General features: G+C 41.8%; 1 protein-coding gene across 5 annotated transcripts in view; it reads left to right on the top strand.

Annotated features, from left to right (window-relative positions):
- SUSD6 (sushi domain containing 6) overlaps positions 1-18,681 on the top strand; it is a 145,107-nt gene that overhangs the window by 70,997 nt on the left and 55,429 nt on the right. For 3 of the 5 annotated variants that reach the window (XM_077122846.1, XM_077122843.1, XM_077122844.1), the window contains exon 2: positions 6,330-6,535. In XM_077122846.1, coding sequence (XP_076978961.1) covers positions 6,415-6,535 — 121 coding nt within the window. In that variant the 5' untranslated portion in view covers positions 6,330-6,414. Of the gene's footprint in view, positions 1-3,936; positions 5,204-5,240; positions 6,051-6,329; positions 6,536-18,681 lie in introns of those variants that run through there. The other 2 variants (XM_077122845.1, XM_077122842.1) reach the window with 2 other exon arrangements.

Genomic DNA, 18,681 nt, shown 5'->3' on the forward strand with positions numbered 1-18,681 from the left:
CATTGTCATTTTTAGGAGCAATTTCTCAGATAGCCCTCTGCTTGGCTTCTGGACTAAGACTATAAAAAGGAAGTCTTGGGTCTTCCTAATTTGTAGAGCATTTCTGTGTTTGTCTCTTTGAGCCTTACCAGAGCCTACTGGTAGTAGTCAAAACAAACAGCACCCCCATGTTATGGATGAGGAATCAAAGACAGAGTTGAAGTATGTGACTTCCTCAAGGTCAGAGCTATGGCTTAAGAGCAGTGTTCTTCCTCCTTGGAGGATCTTCCTGGGGAGGAAATGAGTGTCCATGACATCACATTCAGCAGAGCAGAGTCACCTATCTTTTGACATTCTGGATTCATAGAGGCTAGAATGACCAAACCCTGCCCTTGAGGGGCTAACAGTCTTATTCCTGGGCCCTCATGTTACCCCACTGTTGGGGGTCAGCAGCACCAATCCCAAGAAAGAAAATTAGCAATGTGAATACAGATTATCCATGACCTCTCCCCCATGTTTTAGAGGTGAGATTCTTGCTGTTAGAGGAAAAGATGGGTTATACAGAAAGAAGCTTGGAAGTTCTGTGGAGAATTCTGTGGCTGACTTCATTTAGAGCTTGCTTTCAGATGTGGAAAACAAATCCCCAGAGAGCCTTCAGGACTGGCCAGCTGGTTGTTGGTGTAGGTGGGACTAGCACATAGCCCCAGGGCCTCTCCTTTCTTCTCATTTCTAAATTTAGATGTTATATTCCTTGTGAGAATGAGTGAGTACTGGCTTTGAAAATGAGACTTGGTTCAGGTTCCTCTTTAATCATATATATATGTATTTTGTTTTTGATTAGGGGAAGTGATCACTAACATACCAAAGGAATACTGAAGTGAAACAGCTTTTTTTTTTTAAACCTCTGTGTTATCCCTAGAGGGATAATGAATACTTAGTCTTGATTTCTTCTGAAGATTTTTTCTTTTCACATTGTATGCTAAAATCACAATTCAAGGACAATTTGTGTGCAGGTATCTTTTAAATCTGTGTTCAAAGCTAATCTTACTTTAAAATTATTAGTTCGGTAATGTAACCCTGTCTCCAAAATATCTGGGTTCTCCCATTCTGGGTGATACTGGGGGTTGAATGGGGGCTAATGTAACTGAGAAATTAGGATTTAAGGGATGATTTTGATTATTGAATCATTACATAGATATTCCTTTTTGCTTTCTGGTATATTGGAGTGGTCAGAAGGAAATACCTGAAATCTCTTAATTGTAATCCAGCTGCCTTGATCTCTGATAATCATTGTATAACCTTTATCTTCAACCCCTGTGATTGTAAAAACCTTGTGAGTAACCTTCATTTTTACCCAGTTATCCAGTTTTTCAACTTTTGAGTCTTAAAATCACTAAAGACAGCCCCTAAGCTTATTAATGAAGAGTCTTAGGTCAGCCCAGAGCTAACCAACCCCAAGTCCAAAGTTATCTTGATAACCTAGACTGGATCTAAAACTAAAATGGGCTCCACCTGATGTGCGCAGTAGCTTAGACTTTAACCTACAAGTCACCTATACCTCATTCTGCCATTTTCTTACATACATTCTGTGATTAAGCATGTAATCAGTTTGCGCATACTCAATAATTAGATCACCTCTAACTACATCACCTAGGACCACTGTGCTCATTATCCTAAACCCTACCCATCTTTTTCTCTAATAAAACTATCTGAGGGCAGGTAATGGTGGCTCAGTGGCAGAATTCTTGCCTACCATGCTAGAAACCCAGGTTCGCTTCTCTGTACCTGCCCATATACAAAAAAAAAACAAAAACAAAAACAAACCTACAGTTCACAGAAACAGATTTTGGGCTGGTAGGTCATCTGTACTCCTACCATGCATCTAGTAATAAGCTTTTTCTCTCTTTGAAACCCTGGTGTCTGAGGAATTGGTTGTTGAACACACAGAACAAAGAAATCTACCACCTTGCATCCGGTAATCCTAGATTTCCTCTGTATTATTTCTGAAGCAATAACTTTTTGCCCAGACTTTAAGTTCAATACTATGTTGACTACCCTCCATTCTTTTTTCTTTTTCTTTGCAAAGCCCCCATTTCTATCCTGTCTCTTCTGTACATGGTCAGGTTTTAGGGTTCATGGTGGAATTGGCCCCTTGTCCAGGATAGTTGCTTAAGCAGTTAGGGCAGAGCCAGCTAGTTCTAAAAAAACAAACAAACCAACAAAAAAACCAGAAGCTTGTATATGTATGTCTTCTCCTCCCTAAAGTATTTATAAGTTACGGGTTTGGCAAACACTTGCTCCTTGTGCTGGCTGTTGAAAATTCAGTCCTAGACTTCAAGAAACTGTCATACTAGTAAGGCAAGACAGATAAATTGACATAGTAACTTGTTATAGGTTCGGTAATAGGGTGCCCAACATGCTTTGGGGGTCACTTTTGCTTGGGGTGGTGTTAGTGGGAAGTGTTAGAAAAAAATTCCTCAAGGAGGTGACCCCTGTGCTGAAAAGTGATTGTATTTTTGGCAGAAGAGCAATCATATTCTTGAAGTTTATTTCAGTGTCAGTTTGTTGAGGGAACATAGCCAGTCTGCAGGGAACGCTTTACTACATTAATCTAACTTTTTTTCTGTATGTTTGAATAGTAATATGTGCACGAGGTACAGAAAAGTCAAGGAGATTACACGGGATTTCATGCAATGACAGATGAGTTTCCCTCCTTTCCTGACTCTGTTCCTTCCTAAAGGCAGTCTTTTGTTACCAATTTCTTATGTATCATTTAACTAGTCCCCTTTTGATGAACTTTTAGGTTACGCCAATTGTATTAGAATTAAGCTGCCAGAATGCAATATACCAGAAGTGAAATAGCTTTTAAAAAGGGAATTTAATAAATTACAAGTTTTACAGTTCTAACTTAGGACATAATTGTATCCTAACTAAGGCATCCAGAGAAAGATACCTTGATGCAAGGAAGAGTAATCTGGGAAGGCACGTGGCTGGCATCTGCTGGTCCATGTTCCTCATTCCATTGCTTCCAGTTTCTGATGCCAGTGGTTTCCTCTCTAAGCGGTTTGGGCATTCACTTAGCTGCTTCAGGACAAAACTCTGGGTTTCATCTCTTAACTTAAAATTTGCCAGGGCCGGAGATTTCTTCTCTTCAGTTTCTGGCTATTTCAGTGACTCCTGCTTTTAAAAGGGGGGATTTAATAAGTTTACAGTACTAGTGCTTAGAAAATGTCCAAACTAAGGCCCCAGCAAGAGGTTAATTTCACTCAAGAAAAGCTGATGCTATTGGAACACCTCTCTCAGCTGGGAAGGCACATGGCTGGCATCTGCTGGTCCCTTGTTCCAGGGCTCCATTGCTTTCAGCCTCTGTTCCTGTGGGGGAACTCACTTTGCTTCTCCAGGGCTGGCCTTCATCTCTTGGCTTCCCTTGGCTCTCTCCAGGTTCTGGCTTGCTTTATATCTCATGATAATATCTGCTGGGCTCCAAGCATCTCCAGGCATCCATGTCTCTGTTCTTCAAGTGTTGGCATCTGTGTCAACTCTGCTCTGAAGTTTCTGTCTGCTCTCTCACTTTCATCTCTCTCTATCAGTGGCTCTAAGGTTTCTCCAAAGTGTTTTCCCTTTTTAAAAGATTCCAGTAAACTAATCAAGGCCCACTCTGAATGGGTGGAATCATGTCTCCATCTAATCAAAAGGTCACACCCACAATTGGGAGCGCCACATCTCTGTGGAGATAATCTAGTCAAAAGTTTCCACCTTACAATACTGAATCAGGGTTCAAAGAGATGGCTGCTCCTACAAGATTGAATCAGGACTAAAACGTGGCTTTTCTGGGGTACATATTTTCAAGCCAGCACACCAATATTTTGCCATTTATAGATAATGCAGTGCATATCCTTGCATATATATTATGGCACACGTGATTTCCAAGGACAGATTCCAGAAGTAGGAATGGTGAGCTAGAGAATATGTGCATTTTTGACACATATTGCCATTTGTCCTCCAAAGAGCTCTACATTGATTATAAAAGAATGCATTTAAGATTCTTTACTACTTGGTCATCATAACTCTCCTTCCTTTCTCCCCCATAGCCTCTAAAATTCCTGCCAAGTTGATCTTACAAGTTGGTCTTTAACAACCCTGTTTGTAATTCTTGAAGGCTTTACACAGTTTTCAGGTTAAATGCAAACTCCTCACCTTAACCCTTTGCCTCTAGTTTCATCTGCAGCTACCTGAGCAGGAGTCCTGTATTCCCATTGTTCTGAGCTATGCATATTTGGTATCTCCTCCTTTTCCTTCTTTTTCGATAAAGACTCATCTTAGCATCACTCCTCTAGGAGTCGTTTTGGATACCTCATCTGTTGCACACAACACCTAAGCACCACCCTGATCCAGCTTCATCCATTCACTACTTAAATATTTGTTGTGTACCTGTTGTGCTGTGGTATAAGCAGTTGTCATTCTAATGATCTACTACTCATTGTTGTCTTGAAGGAATGATGACTGCCTGATAATATTACCTGGTGTGGCTCAATCTATAAGACTGGTTGCCACCAGGGTGCCCATTGTCAGCTCTGTTACTAACTAACTGGTTGGCCTGGATATATCCTTTAACCACTTTGGACCTTGGTTTTGACATCTGTCACATGAGATATGAAGCTTGAGGCTCTCCAAGGACTCTGCCAGCTCAGGTTTTATTAATAATTACAGCAATAGCAGCCAGTGTTTACTGAGGACTTGGTGCCAGGCACTGTGCCAAGTGCCTTGTCAGGTCCCTGTTTTACAGAAGAGGAGACTGAGGCTTAGCAAGATTATGTAATTTGGCCACAAGGTCATAATGGAGGCAACAGATGTGTATCTAGGTATTCTGGCTCTGCCTTTCTTAGTCACATAAACAGACACACATTTACATACACACAACTTTGTGTACTGTTTCTGATCACTCACAGACCCCACCCCAAGACCTTCCCATGAACCATCCCTGTTCTACAACTTAAAAGGTTCAAGTGGAAGGCTGGGTAATGGCTGGGACAGAAGACTGCTGCAGGCATAACTGTTAAGGGGACGACGACCCTGATGACTAGAGTTTGTTCTTCAACCCCTGGCTAATGCTCATTGAAGACCTTCATAGCTGCTCTTCCTTTCCGTGGGGGCAGCTCACATTGCTGTTAGCTGTGACTCTCTTTAGGAGGGAAACAAGGCTTCAGCCGTGGATTAAAATCAGGTCTGGTTAATATTGTTGGGAGAGTCTCAGGGGCATTCTTTATTCAAGTTGCAGATGGCAGGCTCCCATATCTGTATACATAAGACTTTATTAATGGGGAAGGGCTGTGTATGGAATTTTAAAAAAAGGACATGTAATCTTATCATTTAGAAAACCTGCTGTACACTCTGAAAAATGAGTAACTGGTAAATAAAATCAAATTAACTAAAATATAAAATATAATAGGCCCACATTGTAATGTGTCAGTAACCCGGCAGCTTCTCTAAAGGCACATAGGAAAAAAAAATCCTTAAATTCTTGACGCCTGAATTTTTAAAAGATACTGGTTCCTACTCTTGAAGTATTTATTTGAACTAGGAAGGGTGTATAGGCTAATTAACAATTATAGCCTGTCCTCCCACCCTCCCATCAGTGTCTGAACAGCCAACAGAGTGACCTCTCAGGGTTTGGATATGTTGGGTGAGGGTGAGCCCAGGTTAATTAGTCCATTTTTGAGATTCACAGCTGTGGAGTCAGAGCCTCAGGGGATCTTCCAACCTTTGGCAGTTTAGCAGGATGGCCCGTGGAGGGGGCCAGGAGGGCGGGCAGCGATTGGCTCCCACTGCTGCATTCCTTCTTTAGGCGGTGTATTTCTCCCTTTAAGACACGTGTTCTCTCTTTTTCTTTTTTTTTTCCTTTCAGTTAGTTGAACATATTCTGAGTCCAAGTGGCAAAGGGAAAACCCGACTGGGTGTAGCAGTTCTGTGTCAACAGCTGCCTCTCTCCTGTTCTCTTTTGGAGCCTCTAAGGTAGTTGGGCAGAGCTGGAACAGTTTCTGAAAGCTCTGCTGCGCCTGACAGATCTCCAGGTGAGAGGAGCTTGTCTTCCTTATCCTATTGCAAGGATATGGCTCCCCAACATGGAGGGCAGCGTGCTGTAACCTTGGCATTTCTCCAGGGAGAAGTTGAAAAGCTGCTTAAGAGCTTGTCCTTCTCCAGGCAGCATGAATTCAGTTGCTAGAATTCTTTCAACTTTGTACATGATTATGACTTTCTTACCAAAGTACCTCCCTCTAACTAACTTCTGAGTGAAGTTTTCACTTTACTTATTTCCTTATTCTTTTTTTTGTTTGTGTTTTTTTTTATAGGTAAATCTACTCACTGGCTGACCTTACGATTTTTACTTCTGGCTTTTAAATTTTTCTTTTTTAAAAACACTTGGACGGATAAAAGATGTGCCATGGCAGGATAGCACCAAAGAGCACCTCAGCATTTGCCGTGGCCTCTGTGGGACATGGAGTGTTCCTTCTGCTGGTGATCCTTAGCACCCTACTTGGAGATGGACTTGCCTCAGGTGAGTCCCTACCTGCCTTCTGTTTGGGCAGAGAAAAGATTTAGTACCACGTTTCTACCTAACACTTGCATGGTAAATTCTCCCTTTGTCAGGCAGTTGCTCATCATTCCTGCAGGGAGAGCAAAAGGTAGGGGGTTTTGTGCTTTGGTATAGCAGGGAACCAGTTGTCTGGGGCAAGCCAATCAGTGGAGGGATGTATGGGAGTGTTATTCAGCCTCTTCCTCCAGCTGTAGTCATCATTTGGCAGTATTGATGTAGAAGATTCAGAGCATGATGTGCAAGTAAGGGTGCAGGCTACAGAATCATACTGTGTTCAGAGCCTAGTCTTATTCTTTGTTGACTTTGACCCTGAACAAATCTCTTTACTTCTCTAAGCCTTGGCTTCATCAGCTGCAAAATGGGATAATAATAGTATCAACCTCATAGGGTGGTGGTGAAGATTGAGATAACATAATAAGCACTTAATAAATAAATGTTAGTTTAAAAAATCATCTTTCTGTGCTTTTTCTCTGAATGAGTGCATAGGTAAAATATCGTAATTTAGTGAAAGCAGTGCCTGGTCACTGACACTATAAACTTTATGATGTCCGGCAAGGTATTTAACCATTCTGTGACTTTTTCTCCATCTGCCAAATGAAAATTTGACCTGAATAAATCTTAAGGTCGCATCTAGTTCCCTCAATTTATGCTTTGATAATTCTGCAAACCTTTTGGTTGAAGATGGTGAGCTAAAGGGGTCCTAGCAGGAGCTGGAAATAGAGCAGTGAGCCTTTTTGAGTTTGTATGGTCCTTACTGCCTTTAGCAGTACTCTAAAGGCCCTTCTAGGTTCTCTTCATGTGGTCCTTTAGATTTGGCATCCTCTTGAAAGGATATGTTTGGGAAATATGCTCGACACTGCCTCTGTCTCTGTAATCCCCAGTATCATTTATGTGCTCACAGTAATGGTGCCCCTAACAAACCTCATTGGAAACATGTATCTAGAAATTTCTGTGGACAGAGTTCTATGGATGGGGATCTCAGAGTTAGGGTTTTAAGGGAAATAGGGTGGGGGGATTGTTATTTTGTGACTCATAGCATTCCCTTAGCTCAATGCTGTCACTTTGATTCACTTTCTATCAACTGCCACCCACCCACTTACCCTGCACATATAGATAATGATGCGGTTTTCTGAGTTGTTGGGAGAAACAGTTACTGTTTTTCTTTCCATCACAGCCTTCTCCACTATCCACACACAGATCTTCTCTCCTTGTACCTCCCTTTCCCCTCATTCTGTCTCTTCACCCAAACCTTTCTTATAAACCTGAGGCTTCCCAGGATGTAAGGAGCCCCTGACACAACCCCATTAGTGGGGGAACACTAATGGTTTGGACTCCACAATGTGGATATTATATGTCAGGATCCAAAGGGAAAGAAGGCCTGACTACACCGATGTGGAACAAAATGAAGTAGTGCCTTCATATCGTAGGCCGTTCCAAAGCAGAGGAGGTCTTCAGAAGTGATAGTCCCAGAATTAGAGTGTTGGGATTCTTTTTTCACCATTTTATCTCAATAGTAGAGGTTGTAAAACTATCACCCTAGCCCAAATCCTAACTGCTGTCTGCTTTTGTATGGCCTGCAAGATAAGAATGATTTTTATATTTTTGAATAGTTGAAAAAAAATCAAAAGAATATTTTGTGACATATGAAATTATATTAAATTGAGATTTTAGTGTCCATAAATAAAGTTTTATTGGAACATAGGAATACTCATTTTATTGTTTGTAACTGCTTTTGTGCTACATGGCAAGAATTGAGTAGTTGTAACCAAGACTGTGGGGCCTGCAAAGCCTGAAATACTGAGACTTTAAATATTTGGCCCTTTACAGAAAAGTTTTGATACCTCTACTTCTCTACCCCCACTGTTGAGGTCAGAACAAAAGATGCTTAATAAGTATCCATGAAAAGAATGACTGTCAGAGAATGGAGGAAGGGAGAGAAGACTAGTCAGAGCCAGGATGGACTTTAGAAGTTGTATAGTTGCCTAAGGTCTGTGGCCAGCTAATGATGGGGGCAAGACACAGATCTGGCGCAGTCCTGGCACACTGCTTCCTCTTCTAAGACTCCTCTAGGGAACTACCCCAGTTGTTACACAGTGATATTAGATGCAGGTCATCTTCCTTCAGTGTCTGAAAAATCTTTAGACTCTTTAACTGCATTAAGCCATTCTTCCCACCTCTACCCGCCTTTATATTGTCTCCACCCCTGCTTCCTTTCATGCCCCAGCCCATTTTCCAACTACCCACACCTTCCCAACTTTATACCCAAGATCTGAAATCATTTATCAGGAATCAGTGATTTCAGGTTGGCTGATAAAGGGATTATTATTCTCCAGTGTGGAAAAATGTATCTTTCTGTAGTTGACCATGTTGTTTTCTTTCCTCTCCTTCATCTGCAAAGAATCCTTCCTCACCTGTACTCCACACCTGCCAAGTTTTTTCTATTACTTGTAAGACATAAAATTGGCCAGAGCAGAGTACAGTCATGGGAAGGGGTTTCATCATAACTTAGATCAAGTGTACCAAGTTCTGCGTTTTCCTTCTTTCTGGAGAGGCTCCTGGGGTGGGGAGGGAGGTGCCCACTCCTTGGCCTGAAACCCAGAGCACACCTGTATAGCCATGCCTGCCATGGGCAGCCTGCCAAGGAAATTTGCCTAGATACCAAGATTCAGATAAGCTAAAGCTGAGAAAAGGTAGTTCAGTTCAGGAAAGACTTTATTCCCCTCCTTGCATTTTGTGTGTACTCCTGTGGCTAATCCTAAACACCCATTGCAAAGGCATCCCCAGTTTTTAAATGGGGTGCCTCGTAAAGTACCCAATCTTATTATCTAGTGGGCTATAGTCGACCCTGAATATGCTTGTGTGTATATGCATTTTCACGATTGTGAGAATCCTGCTGGGCATAGTTAAGTGGGCAACGAGGGTGGAGAGAAGGGATATTTGTCTGCAAAGTCTTTGGCCATAAATAATAACACAGCTCTCCCCTAAGTCTTGGACATAATTGCTCAGGTTTAGAAGTAAAGAATCAAGTATGAAGAAACGTTTGAGAGTTCTGGGATAAAGAAGATATGTCATGCTTTGGGATTCAGTTTTACATACTGGTTTCTCTTATGCACAGCCTGGGATTTGGAGTTATAGCAGAGAAGATATTAGGCACTGGATCTAGCGTTCCCTCGAACAATCCTTTAGTTGGAGAGACTTATTGAAAAGTTCCTGTTTTAGGAGTGGCAAAAAGAAGCACCTCTTACTCTTCACAGTTACACCACAAAGTGGGAGACAAGTTGTGTCTGCAGAATTTAAAATAAAATCTCTGCGTGTGCTATTTAACTTTCTCTCTTGCTTGGGCTTGAGTGTGAAATTAGAATCCAAATGTATAACCTTTTCTGGGTTTCACCGCTCCTTCCCTTTACCTGTGATCTTTTGCCTTTATGATCTTAGGCAAATCACTTGACCTTTTTGTGTTTCCTATAAAACAAAAAACCAACATCCTTGAGAGTGTTTAGGTCACTGTTGTGTAGACTTATAAAAATGATTGGAGGGCACTTGGCATAAAAATGCGTGAGGTAATTCCCAAATAATAACAGAGTTGGTATGTGATCTGTTGAGTCATAGTGGGTATGAGACTTTATGTAAATGACATCCTTGTTGTCTTTAACAAACAAAATTTAAGATACAAAGTCATTGTTCGGGTTGAGGATAAGGAGTTAAGAGGAGATGTCAAACTTGACCATTTGAGGGAATGGTTACTTCAGGAATCCAGTTTACCTTCCAGAAAGCTCACGTTCGCATAATTTGAACCTGGCTTACTGACCCATGTAAAAAGCTTTTAGTTCTCTTACTCCCCCTTTCCATAGTTACTGAGAAAACTCATTATTTTATTTGTTTCTGATTTTTTTCTCCTTAAATTATGGCCATGACACTTTAGGCCATGTTAAACACCATGTAAGCACCTATAGTAATTTTAAAATAGAGAAAACAGCCATTTGCATTTCTGCATGGCAGAGTGGGAAAGCCAGGCTGTTGGTTTTCATTGAAAATGGAAAATATTGAGAAGCAGGCTTTTGGGGAGATGTCATGGCTTTGGCCTCCAACATTGCTATGGCACAGAGATGTTGGCAGGTGGCCTTGACTCACCTCACCATCTCTGAAAGCACCTGGAGTCAGAGGAAATATACCCTGAGCTGAGAAGAGCGAACAGGAAGGAAACTGACAAGTATAGAACACCATTTCTACCTCAGATTTCATGTTACCATCCCATTTTAAAACCTTCAAAACTCCTTTGAGCTTGATGGTCTTTAACCATTGAAAGTGAGACAGAGAGGCTAGATAAGTTGCTGAGAGACTGACAGTTGTAGGTGGTGAAGTTGTGATTTGTACTCACTCTCTCTGGTTCTGTTGCCTGTGGTCTTTGCTGGGAACCACGCTACCCGTGCCGAATGGCAGTTCTTCTCTGAGACCCATTTCTTGTGCTTCCCTGTTGAAGCACTCATACCAGCCTTTAGAGGATTAGCCTGACAGAGAAGAAAGACACCCATCTGTGTTCTTTCCACCTGGGTTATCACTGTGTTTCCCTCTGTGGTTGTTTCTGTTTTCCTCTACAAAAGCCTTTGGTTGTTTGATTCACAGTTTAGGCACAAGGTTTGCCAAGGTGGTTCTATTCTTGGAAAGGAACAATAGATACCATAGCAAATTGTTTGCTCAATGAGGATGTAGTTCCCAAAACATCCGCAAAGCATCTTCCTGTCAGCTGCAAACGCTGCTAACAACAGTGATGTAATCTCTCCATGGTATAATTACCTGTAACTATAAAAAGACTCAGAGTGTGGTGGGAGGCTGGATGGGTCATTATAGGGCTTGTTGAACCCTAGTGTCATGAAAAGACGTTGAGAAATTACCCTCTGCAGACTAATTATTGTGCCTTGTTTAGAACATTGCAAACACATGGTACCACCCTTGCACAGTAACTTTCTAACAAAAGAATCCAGGAGTTCACCAAACTGAATGCCTCACTTGGTCTTGATTGTGTTAAAGCCCTCATTAAAAATACAAAATCCACCTTCCTGACCTAATGTGCCATCTTGGTGATTATCCTTTTTACCTGCTCAATACTTTCTGCAAAAGGGGGTCACAAGGTGCTAATAAAAACTTAGAGTTAGCACTTTTAGAGTCTTTGATTATTCTAGGTAGGTTTCCAGAAGGTGGATTCTTTTCACCAACTCTTACCTGCTAAAAACTTCCTTCCTTCTGCATCATCCCTCATGAGCATTAGCCTGCTGAGGGTATGAGCAGCCTCCCATTCCAGGTGGCTTGTGCTGCTATGCCTGCCTGAACTGTGGTCAGATCAGGAATGACCTTGGCCTACCTCATATTTAGCTTTGAAGTCCAGAAGGACAGCAACATTTGGTAACTTCCTTCTGTGGTGTAGTGTGAATGAGGGGTGCTCTGGCTGCTGACTTCTTCCTAGTCCTGTTCACTTCCACATCTTAAGCCAACCTCATGCACAGAAATCTGAATTCACTGAAGATTAGGGTGGTATAACTTTAAAAAAAAAAAAAAGATTGTCCCTAGGATATCTTCAGATAGCTATCTCTTGACAGGTGGGAAGGGGATTCAGTTTATACACTTCTTAAAATAGAAACCTGTGACTTCAGGGAGCCCTTTAGATCAATAGAACAGCTCAATATTATATCTAGCCCCAACTCTCCACCTTGTTTTTTTAGAGAAGTGTAGTCATGATTAAAAGCTTTGACTCCGGAGTCATATTGCCTGGGTTCAAATTCCACCTCCACTACTGGCTACCTGTGTCACCTTGGACAACTTTCCTGACCTTTCTTTTGGTGTTTTCCTAGAATGAGAATGATAAGTTCCTATTTCATAAAATTGTTCTGAGGATTGAATAAGACAGTATAGTAAAGTACTTAGAACATGGCCTGGCATAGAAAGAAGTAACTCCAAGATAGAAGATCAGATCCTAGCACCAATTAATACTAGTCTACACTGCTGATTTTTATGAAGCAGCTAATTAATGCAGACAGACGTGGGTTGGAAGCCATTATTTGTTCCTTCATTATCTTCTTGGATTCTATTTGATCCAATTCAATACATGCTAGGTAGAGTTAGATCCCTGATGTTCATAAGGAGAGTAGTTCTTGAGGTATTCATAAGTCTCTAAATTCTCAAATACCACCTGCTGGCATTTCATAGGTGAAGACAAATAGAAAACAGCAGTAATGCCCCTTTGAAATGTTGGTACTGGAGGTCAGCTAGGTAAATCTCACAGTAAGCCATCCTCTTCAGTGGAGCTGTCTTGTTGACATTTTAGAGCTGGGCAGTCTTAAATTTGCTCGGGTAGGAATTTTTTTATTCACTTTTGAGTCATTTTAATGTTACGTATTAAATTTAAGAATGCCAAGAATCTGCTCTTTTTAAGACGTCTCACTTTCTCAGTGCAGTGATGTGATTGAAGGCTTATATTTTAAAAGATTCCAAAACATACCTGGGAGAATACATTAGAATTAAAAAGTCTGTTATCCTCTCTCTATTTGATAGTCTTTTTGCCTCCTCCTAGCTTCCTTAGCTATATTAGACAGCATTCCTTCTTTTAGAGCCTCTTTCTACTTCGATTCATTTTCTTCACCAGAATTGGATGTTTTTCCTTTAACTTTGACCATTAGCTTTGCCAGTAGCCAAGTCTTTTAAAGTACAATTGTTTAATCATTCAGAATTCTGGGAAGTGGTGTAAGGAAGATAAATAGATTCTCTTCAAGGTTTCTTCTTTGTGAAGCTTGCCTTTTTCTTTTTAATTCACAAAAGTATTTTAGGTATTTCAACCTAGGAGGAAATATATTTAAGGAAGTGATGGTCCAGTACAAGCAGGGTTATAAAATAACTATGCAGTAGCCTTTGTTATTTTAAGTAACAAGTGACATTTTATGAAATACAAAGGACCTGACTATCAGTTCTTCACATGTAGTAGACTTGTGACTCCTTGGGAGAGGGCAAGACCTGTATGTTTATTGTCACTGGCTTCAGTCCTGACAGAGTTTGGCTTTGTTAACTCTGGTAATGTTGGGAGGCAGAAGAGAATGTCATTGGAATTGTTACACACCAGGTGAGGAGTGGGTGGGAATGAGGATCCACCTGTCAGTGTTTGTAACACTTAGGTACACCAGGGTACAGTTACAGACGGGAGAGAAAAGCTTGGATATCTCTGTTTCCCAGAGTGCCCCATTGGCAGGTATTGGACCGTCCTCACCTAAAGACAGAAAAGCATAGTGTCTCTGCCAAATGCTGTTGGGATACATAGATATATTTATTTCTCTCTTTTCTTCAGCTCTTTCCTTAGTCTCTTTGCCTATTAAAAAGGGCCACTAGTTCTTTGAGCTCACAAACTTATGGTTCATATCAAGGATGGGCACTTTTAAAAATCTCCCATGATTGAAAATGTTTTGACCAACAATTAACTTTGTAAGGGTGGGAAGGCCATCCTTGCAGGTCTCCCCTAGAAAGTGGTCAGAGATCATTCTTCTCACTTCACAGATAAAGCATTCAAGATGTGAGTGACTTTTTATAAGATTATGACCAAGGTTGATGACAGAATAGGAGTTTGTGGAGTCACAGTTCCCAAAGATACATAGAGAACCTTTTGGACACCAGCTCTGTATTTGGCACAGGCAGACAACTGAGGGAGCCTGAAGTAGATTAACATGTCTTACCTAAGGTTACCCAGCCTAGCAGCAAAGCCAGGTATAGGACTGGAGCTTTCAATTCCTGGTTCAGCACTGTTTCTACTCCCTTGTGTTCTATTCCCTTTCCCCACCCCTGACCCCCAGGTTCTAACCTTTGTAGCTTCTTTACAAACAGTTGACTTTAATTACAGGTGTATGAAGCTTTTATTTCTGTTTCAGTTATCTATGGCTGTGTAACAAACTATTTCAAGTTTAGTAGTTATTATTTCTCATGGTTCTTGAATCAAGCGTTCACACTGGGTATGGCAGGAATAAGTTTTGTCTACTTCTCCTGATGTCTGCTGAAACTGGAACATCCAAAGTGGCTTCTCCACTCATCATGTCTGGCTCCTCAGCTAGGATGGCTCAGATGATTGCAGGTTGGCTTTGGAATGACTTGCCCGAGGTCAGATGTCTGGGGCTTGGTTCTCCTTTCAGTAGTCTCAGGGCCTCTCCTCCTTGTGGCTTCTCCACAAGCCTTACTAGCAGGGTAGCCAGCCTTCATAAGTGGTATCCTGGCTCCCAAGAGCCCCCCACATAGAAGCTGCCAGGCTTTCTTGAGGCTTAAACCCAGAACTGGCAGAGCATCACTTCTGCCACATTCTATTAGTTAAAGCAAGTTGACAGGGCCAGTTTGGGAAGGGACCATTCAAGGACACGAATACTGGGAGGCATGGTTCATTGGGGGCCACTTTGGAGACAAGTTACCGCAGTTTTTAAAAGCAAATACCTGAAGGCTACTGCTGAGGAAAGATTTGAGTGCCCCTTTGCTGAACGCCAGCCTAGCATAGTTGTTGATTTCATACTTTAGAAGTCAGATAGCAAAGGCCCCAGTGGTTTTTTGAGTCAATGCACCTCCACTAAAGCCCCTTGGTAACTAGGCAAGCTTTCTCAAAATTGCTGATTAGTGACCCATTAAGTTAGTTGGTGACTTCAGTAGACTGTGTGGCTCTCTGCTCTATACCCCCTTCCCTGCTTCAAACAATAGATTCCTTCAGTCTCTGAGCTCTTCTCTTAATATGTGTATCTTTTAAACTTAGCTTTTTTGGTTCTTTGTTCTTGGTATAATATGAGTTTGCACATAAGCTTCTTGAAGGCAGGAATCCATCCTTTATACATTAATCTTTTGCTATAAGCAGGCCAGTGCTCATCCAGGGAGAGCCACAGAGTACATCCTTGGGAAGGTGCTCCATCAGTGGGGTCACCCCACAAAAGGATCATGCTGAAGGACCATGCCTGTGTTGTATGTGAGGGTAAATAGGACTAAGTCTAGGACCCTGTGAACAGTAATAGGCTGTGGTGCCTCCCCATAGCATTTGGTCCTTAGTTGGGAAACATGTGAAAGTTTCTTCCTACCTCAGGGATGCAGGTGGTGGGGCTCTTCTGAGGGGAATGGAGTGGGACTGGGCAGGTTGCTTAGAGAGTTAATCATGAAGTGTGCTAGCTTTCAGCCTGGGTGAGGACTTTGGAACCCAGTGGGTCCCCTTAGTTGAAGAGAAGGTAGAAAAAGACAGGCTTTCATTACTTGTGGGGAGTGAAGGTCAGAATGTATGTGAAAACCAAGTTGTCTTTCAAACATATCCTGACATCAGAGAGGATCTGGAAAAGTGCAGATGGATGGGTTTGCGTCCCTTCCTCACTTACTGCCTTTGCTGTTAGTTCTTTCCACTTCCGTCCCTGAAGGTCAGGACTGAAGGGACCCTTTACTACCCTTTCCCTGATCATTAGGACTTTGAAGCCTGTTCACATCCTGTCCTTCCCTGTGGCTGAAATTCTCCCTCCCCTTCTCCCCTGCAGTTTCCTTCATCCTTTAAGATTTAGTTCAAAGTCACCTCTGTGAGATACCACTAAAATTAATAGGGTCTGAAGAAGGAACAGCAGGCTTTGGGTAGATTATTTGAGTTGAATTAGCAGGAGTTCCTTTCTTCTAGGAGGATGTCAGAGGTTTTCCAGAGAGCAGGATTTCAGTGCCTAACATTTTGACTATCTGTGATTCGAAGAAATTGGACAGTTCAGTTGGAGTTGCAACGTTGGGGAACCTGAGCTCTTTACTCTGCAGACCATGGTACACAAACCCTGTAAACTTGTTCCAAACCCTAACAACCCTACATAGGGTTGCTGGGAAATGTATGTTGGAAAAACTGGGTTTGATCTTTTTGTGCGTGTCATTAACTTGTTCAGCAAGGGTGTGTTGATACAGGGTGGGCAGGAGGACAGAAAGAGAAGACTAATGCCATGGAGGGCCTTCTGGGGACCATGTACTAGACCAGATCATAACTACAGTTACCACGTTGAATTCAGTTTTCAAGGTAAACCTGTGAGTGATGGCAGCTACAGCCAAGTACAGTGCTCTGCACTGGGAAGAATGCAGACTTTATGATTTAGCACTCTGATTTATTCCACAAGTATGTGCTGAATTCCTGCTGAGTACCAGGAATATGCTAACTTCTGAAAATATAACAGTTCGGTGTGACATATGCTACAATTGGGACGTCATCGCACTGCACTGGAATACATACAGGAAGGGCTCCTGTCTCAGACTGGAATGGTTAGGGAAGGCTTCTCTGAGGGAAAGAAATCCAAGTTGTAACCTGAAGGGGAAGTAGGAATTAGCGAGTAGGGAGACAAAATAGCATGGTAAGGTTTGGAATGTAGTCTCTTGGGTCAGGCAAGCTGTTCTGAATCCTAGTTCTGCCAAAATATTGTGTAATTTTGGATAAGTTTCTCAAATTCTGTTTTCATATTCCCAAATTGGGATAACGTCCTTACCACACCAGGGTTGTGGTAAAGATTAAATGTTGTTTTTATTACCATTGTTATCGTGATTATGTGGCACCTCACCAATAGCAGGCACAGCCAGTGTATTGGGGGCAGTCTGGAGGGAAGATAGGGAAAGAGTTAGTTTGGTGTCTGCTGTGCTCACCTTGGAACCTTGCTTTGGAACTTGCCTTGTCACTTCTGTTGGAACTTTGGAAGGCCCATTTACTGTATCCCCCAAAATAGTTTGCCCCTTACTCTGGTAGGGGAATGAGAAGACTCCTCCACTTTGATTCAGTGTGTTTGTAAGCTGGGGTTGTGCCAAAAAGAAAAAAAAGGTCTTGCCTTAGCCTGAGAATTTAGGGATTTGGGCTGAACTTCTCCAAAAGCACAGTTTAGGGGAAGAACTCACAGGGTGAGATGCTGCTGGTGGAGGCAGGTGCCTTTACTAGCAGAGTTGTCAGAGTTTTTGAGGGAAGAAGAACAGAAACAATCTCTGTGTTGGAGTTTCCCCAGGATCAAAGAGTTAAAAAAAAAAAAAAAAACAGTTAATGGATTAGGGTTGAATGAGTTTAAATGAGGAAAATAAAGAGAGTTGGAGGAGGGTGTTAATTTTAGGTATTGAGGGAGAAGATTGAAAATGAGAAGATTGTCAGTTAGGGATTCCATTTACCCATAGGAACATGAAGTGACTGGCCAAGTGAGGCTGACTTCCAGCCTCAGGACAGGTGATCAGAGGCCATACTTCCTGTCCATCAGCACCTCTGCCTCAATCCAACCAGCCCTATTGACAACCCTATTGACAACCCTCCTTATATAATTCAACATGTCTGACACACCTCGGTCTCATGTAGGTCTTAGCTCAGACACGAATTCTGTGGATGGGGCCCGGAGGGTGTAGGAGGTTCTTAATTGATTGGGTAAGGAAGAAGGGTGGAGAACCAGTTGGCATCTGGAGCATATAGTTGTATTCCAAGATTCCTCAAATTTGGTCAGGATGGAATAATTGAAGAAGTTGGGGTGAGGACTGCTGCCATTTGATATTTTTAAGGTATGTGGAGAACTGTTGTAACTTCCAGCAGAACTGTGTCTTAGGTTTCTGTAGAAGGCTTCCAACAAAGGAACCCATTCTTCCCACCATTATTTTCAGTATCTTGCTGTCAAGCAGTTTAAAGACTTTGTGATTCAACTGGCCTCTTTCCCTGGCCTTCAGAAAATCTGTTACCAGTAATGGCAGACCCTGGCTTTGGAGAAATAATAAAGATTGTGAATAATAGGATTAAGCAGAATAAACAATAAAAGTCTATTCCAATGGAAGGGATTACCATAGTGCCAATTTTTTTTTCAGTCAGTATCTCTTCCCTGAATTGCCCAAAGCACTTTGTTAACACTTAGTTAACTAAGTTAACCAGTAACTAACTGATTAATCCTTTATCCATCCCTTGGTGGGAGAAATGGTGGCATTTAATGGTCTTCTTTGCTTATAAGATCAAACTAAAGTTTCCAACACAGTCCCAGATCTTGAATTTGAAGTCTAAATCTATGGAGTGTAAATCTAGGGCTTGACCTTCCAAACATAATGATGTCTCATTTCTGGGAGTAAAGAAGGTGAGAAGAGTAAGGGAG

The sequence above is a fragment of the Tamandua tetradactyla genome, chromosome 12, assembly GCF_023851605.1.
Source record: "Tamandua tetradactyla isolate mTamTet1 chromosome 12, mTamTet1.pri, whole genome shotgun sequence".
Lineage (NCBI taxonomy): Eukaryota > Metazoa > Chordata > Mammalia > Pilosa > Myrmecophagidae > Tamandua > Tamandua tetradactyla.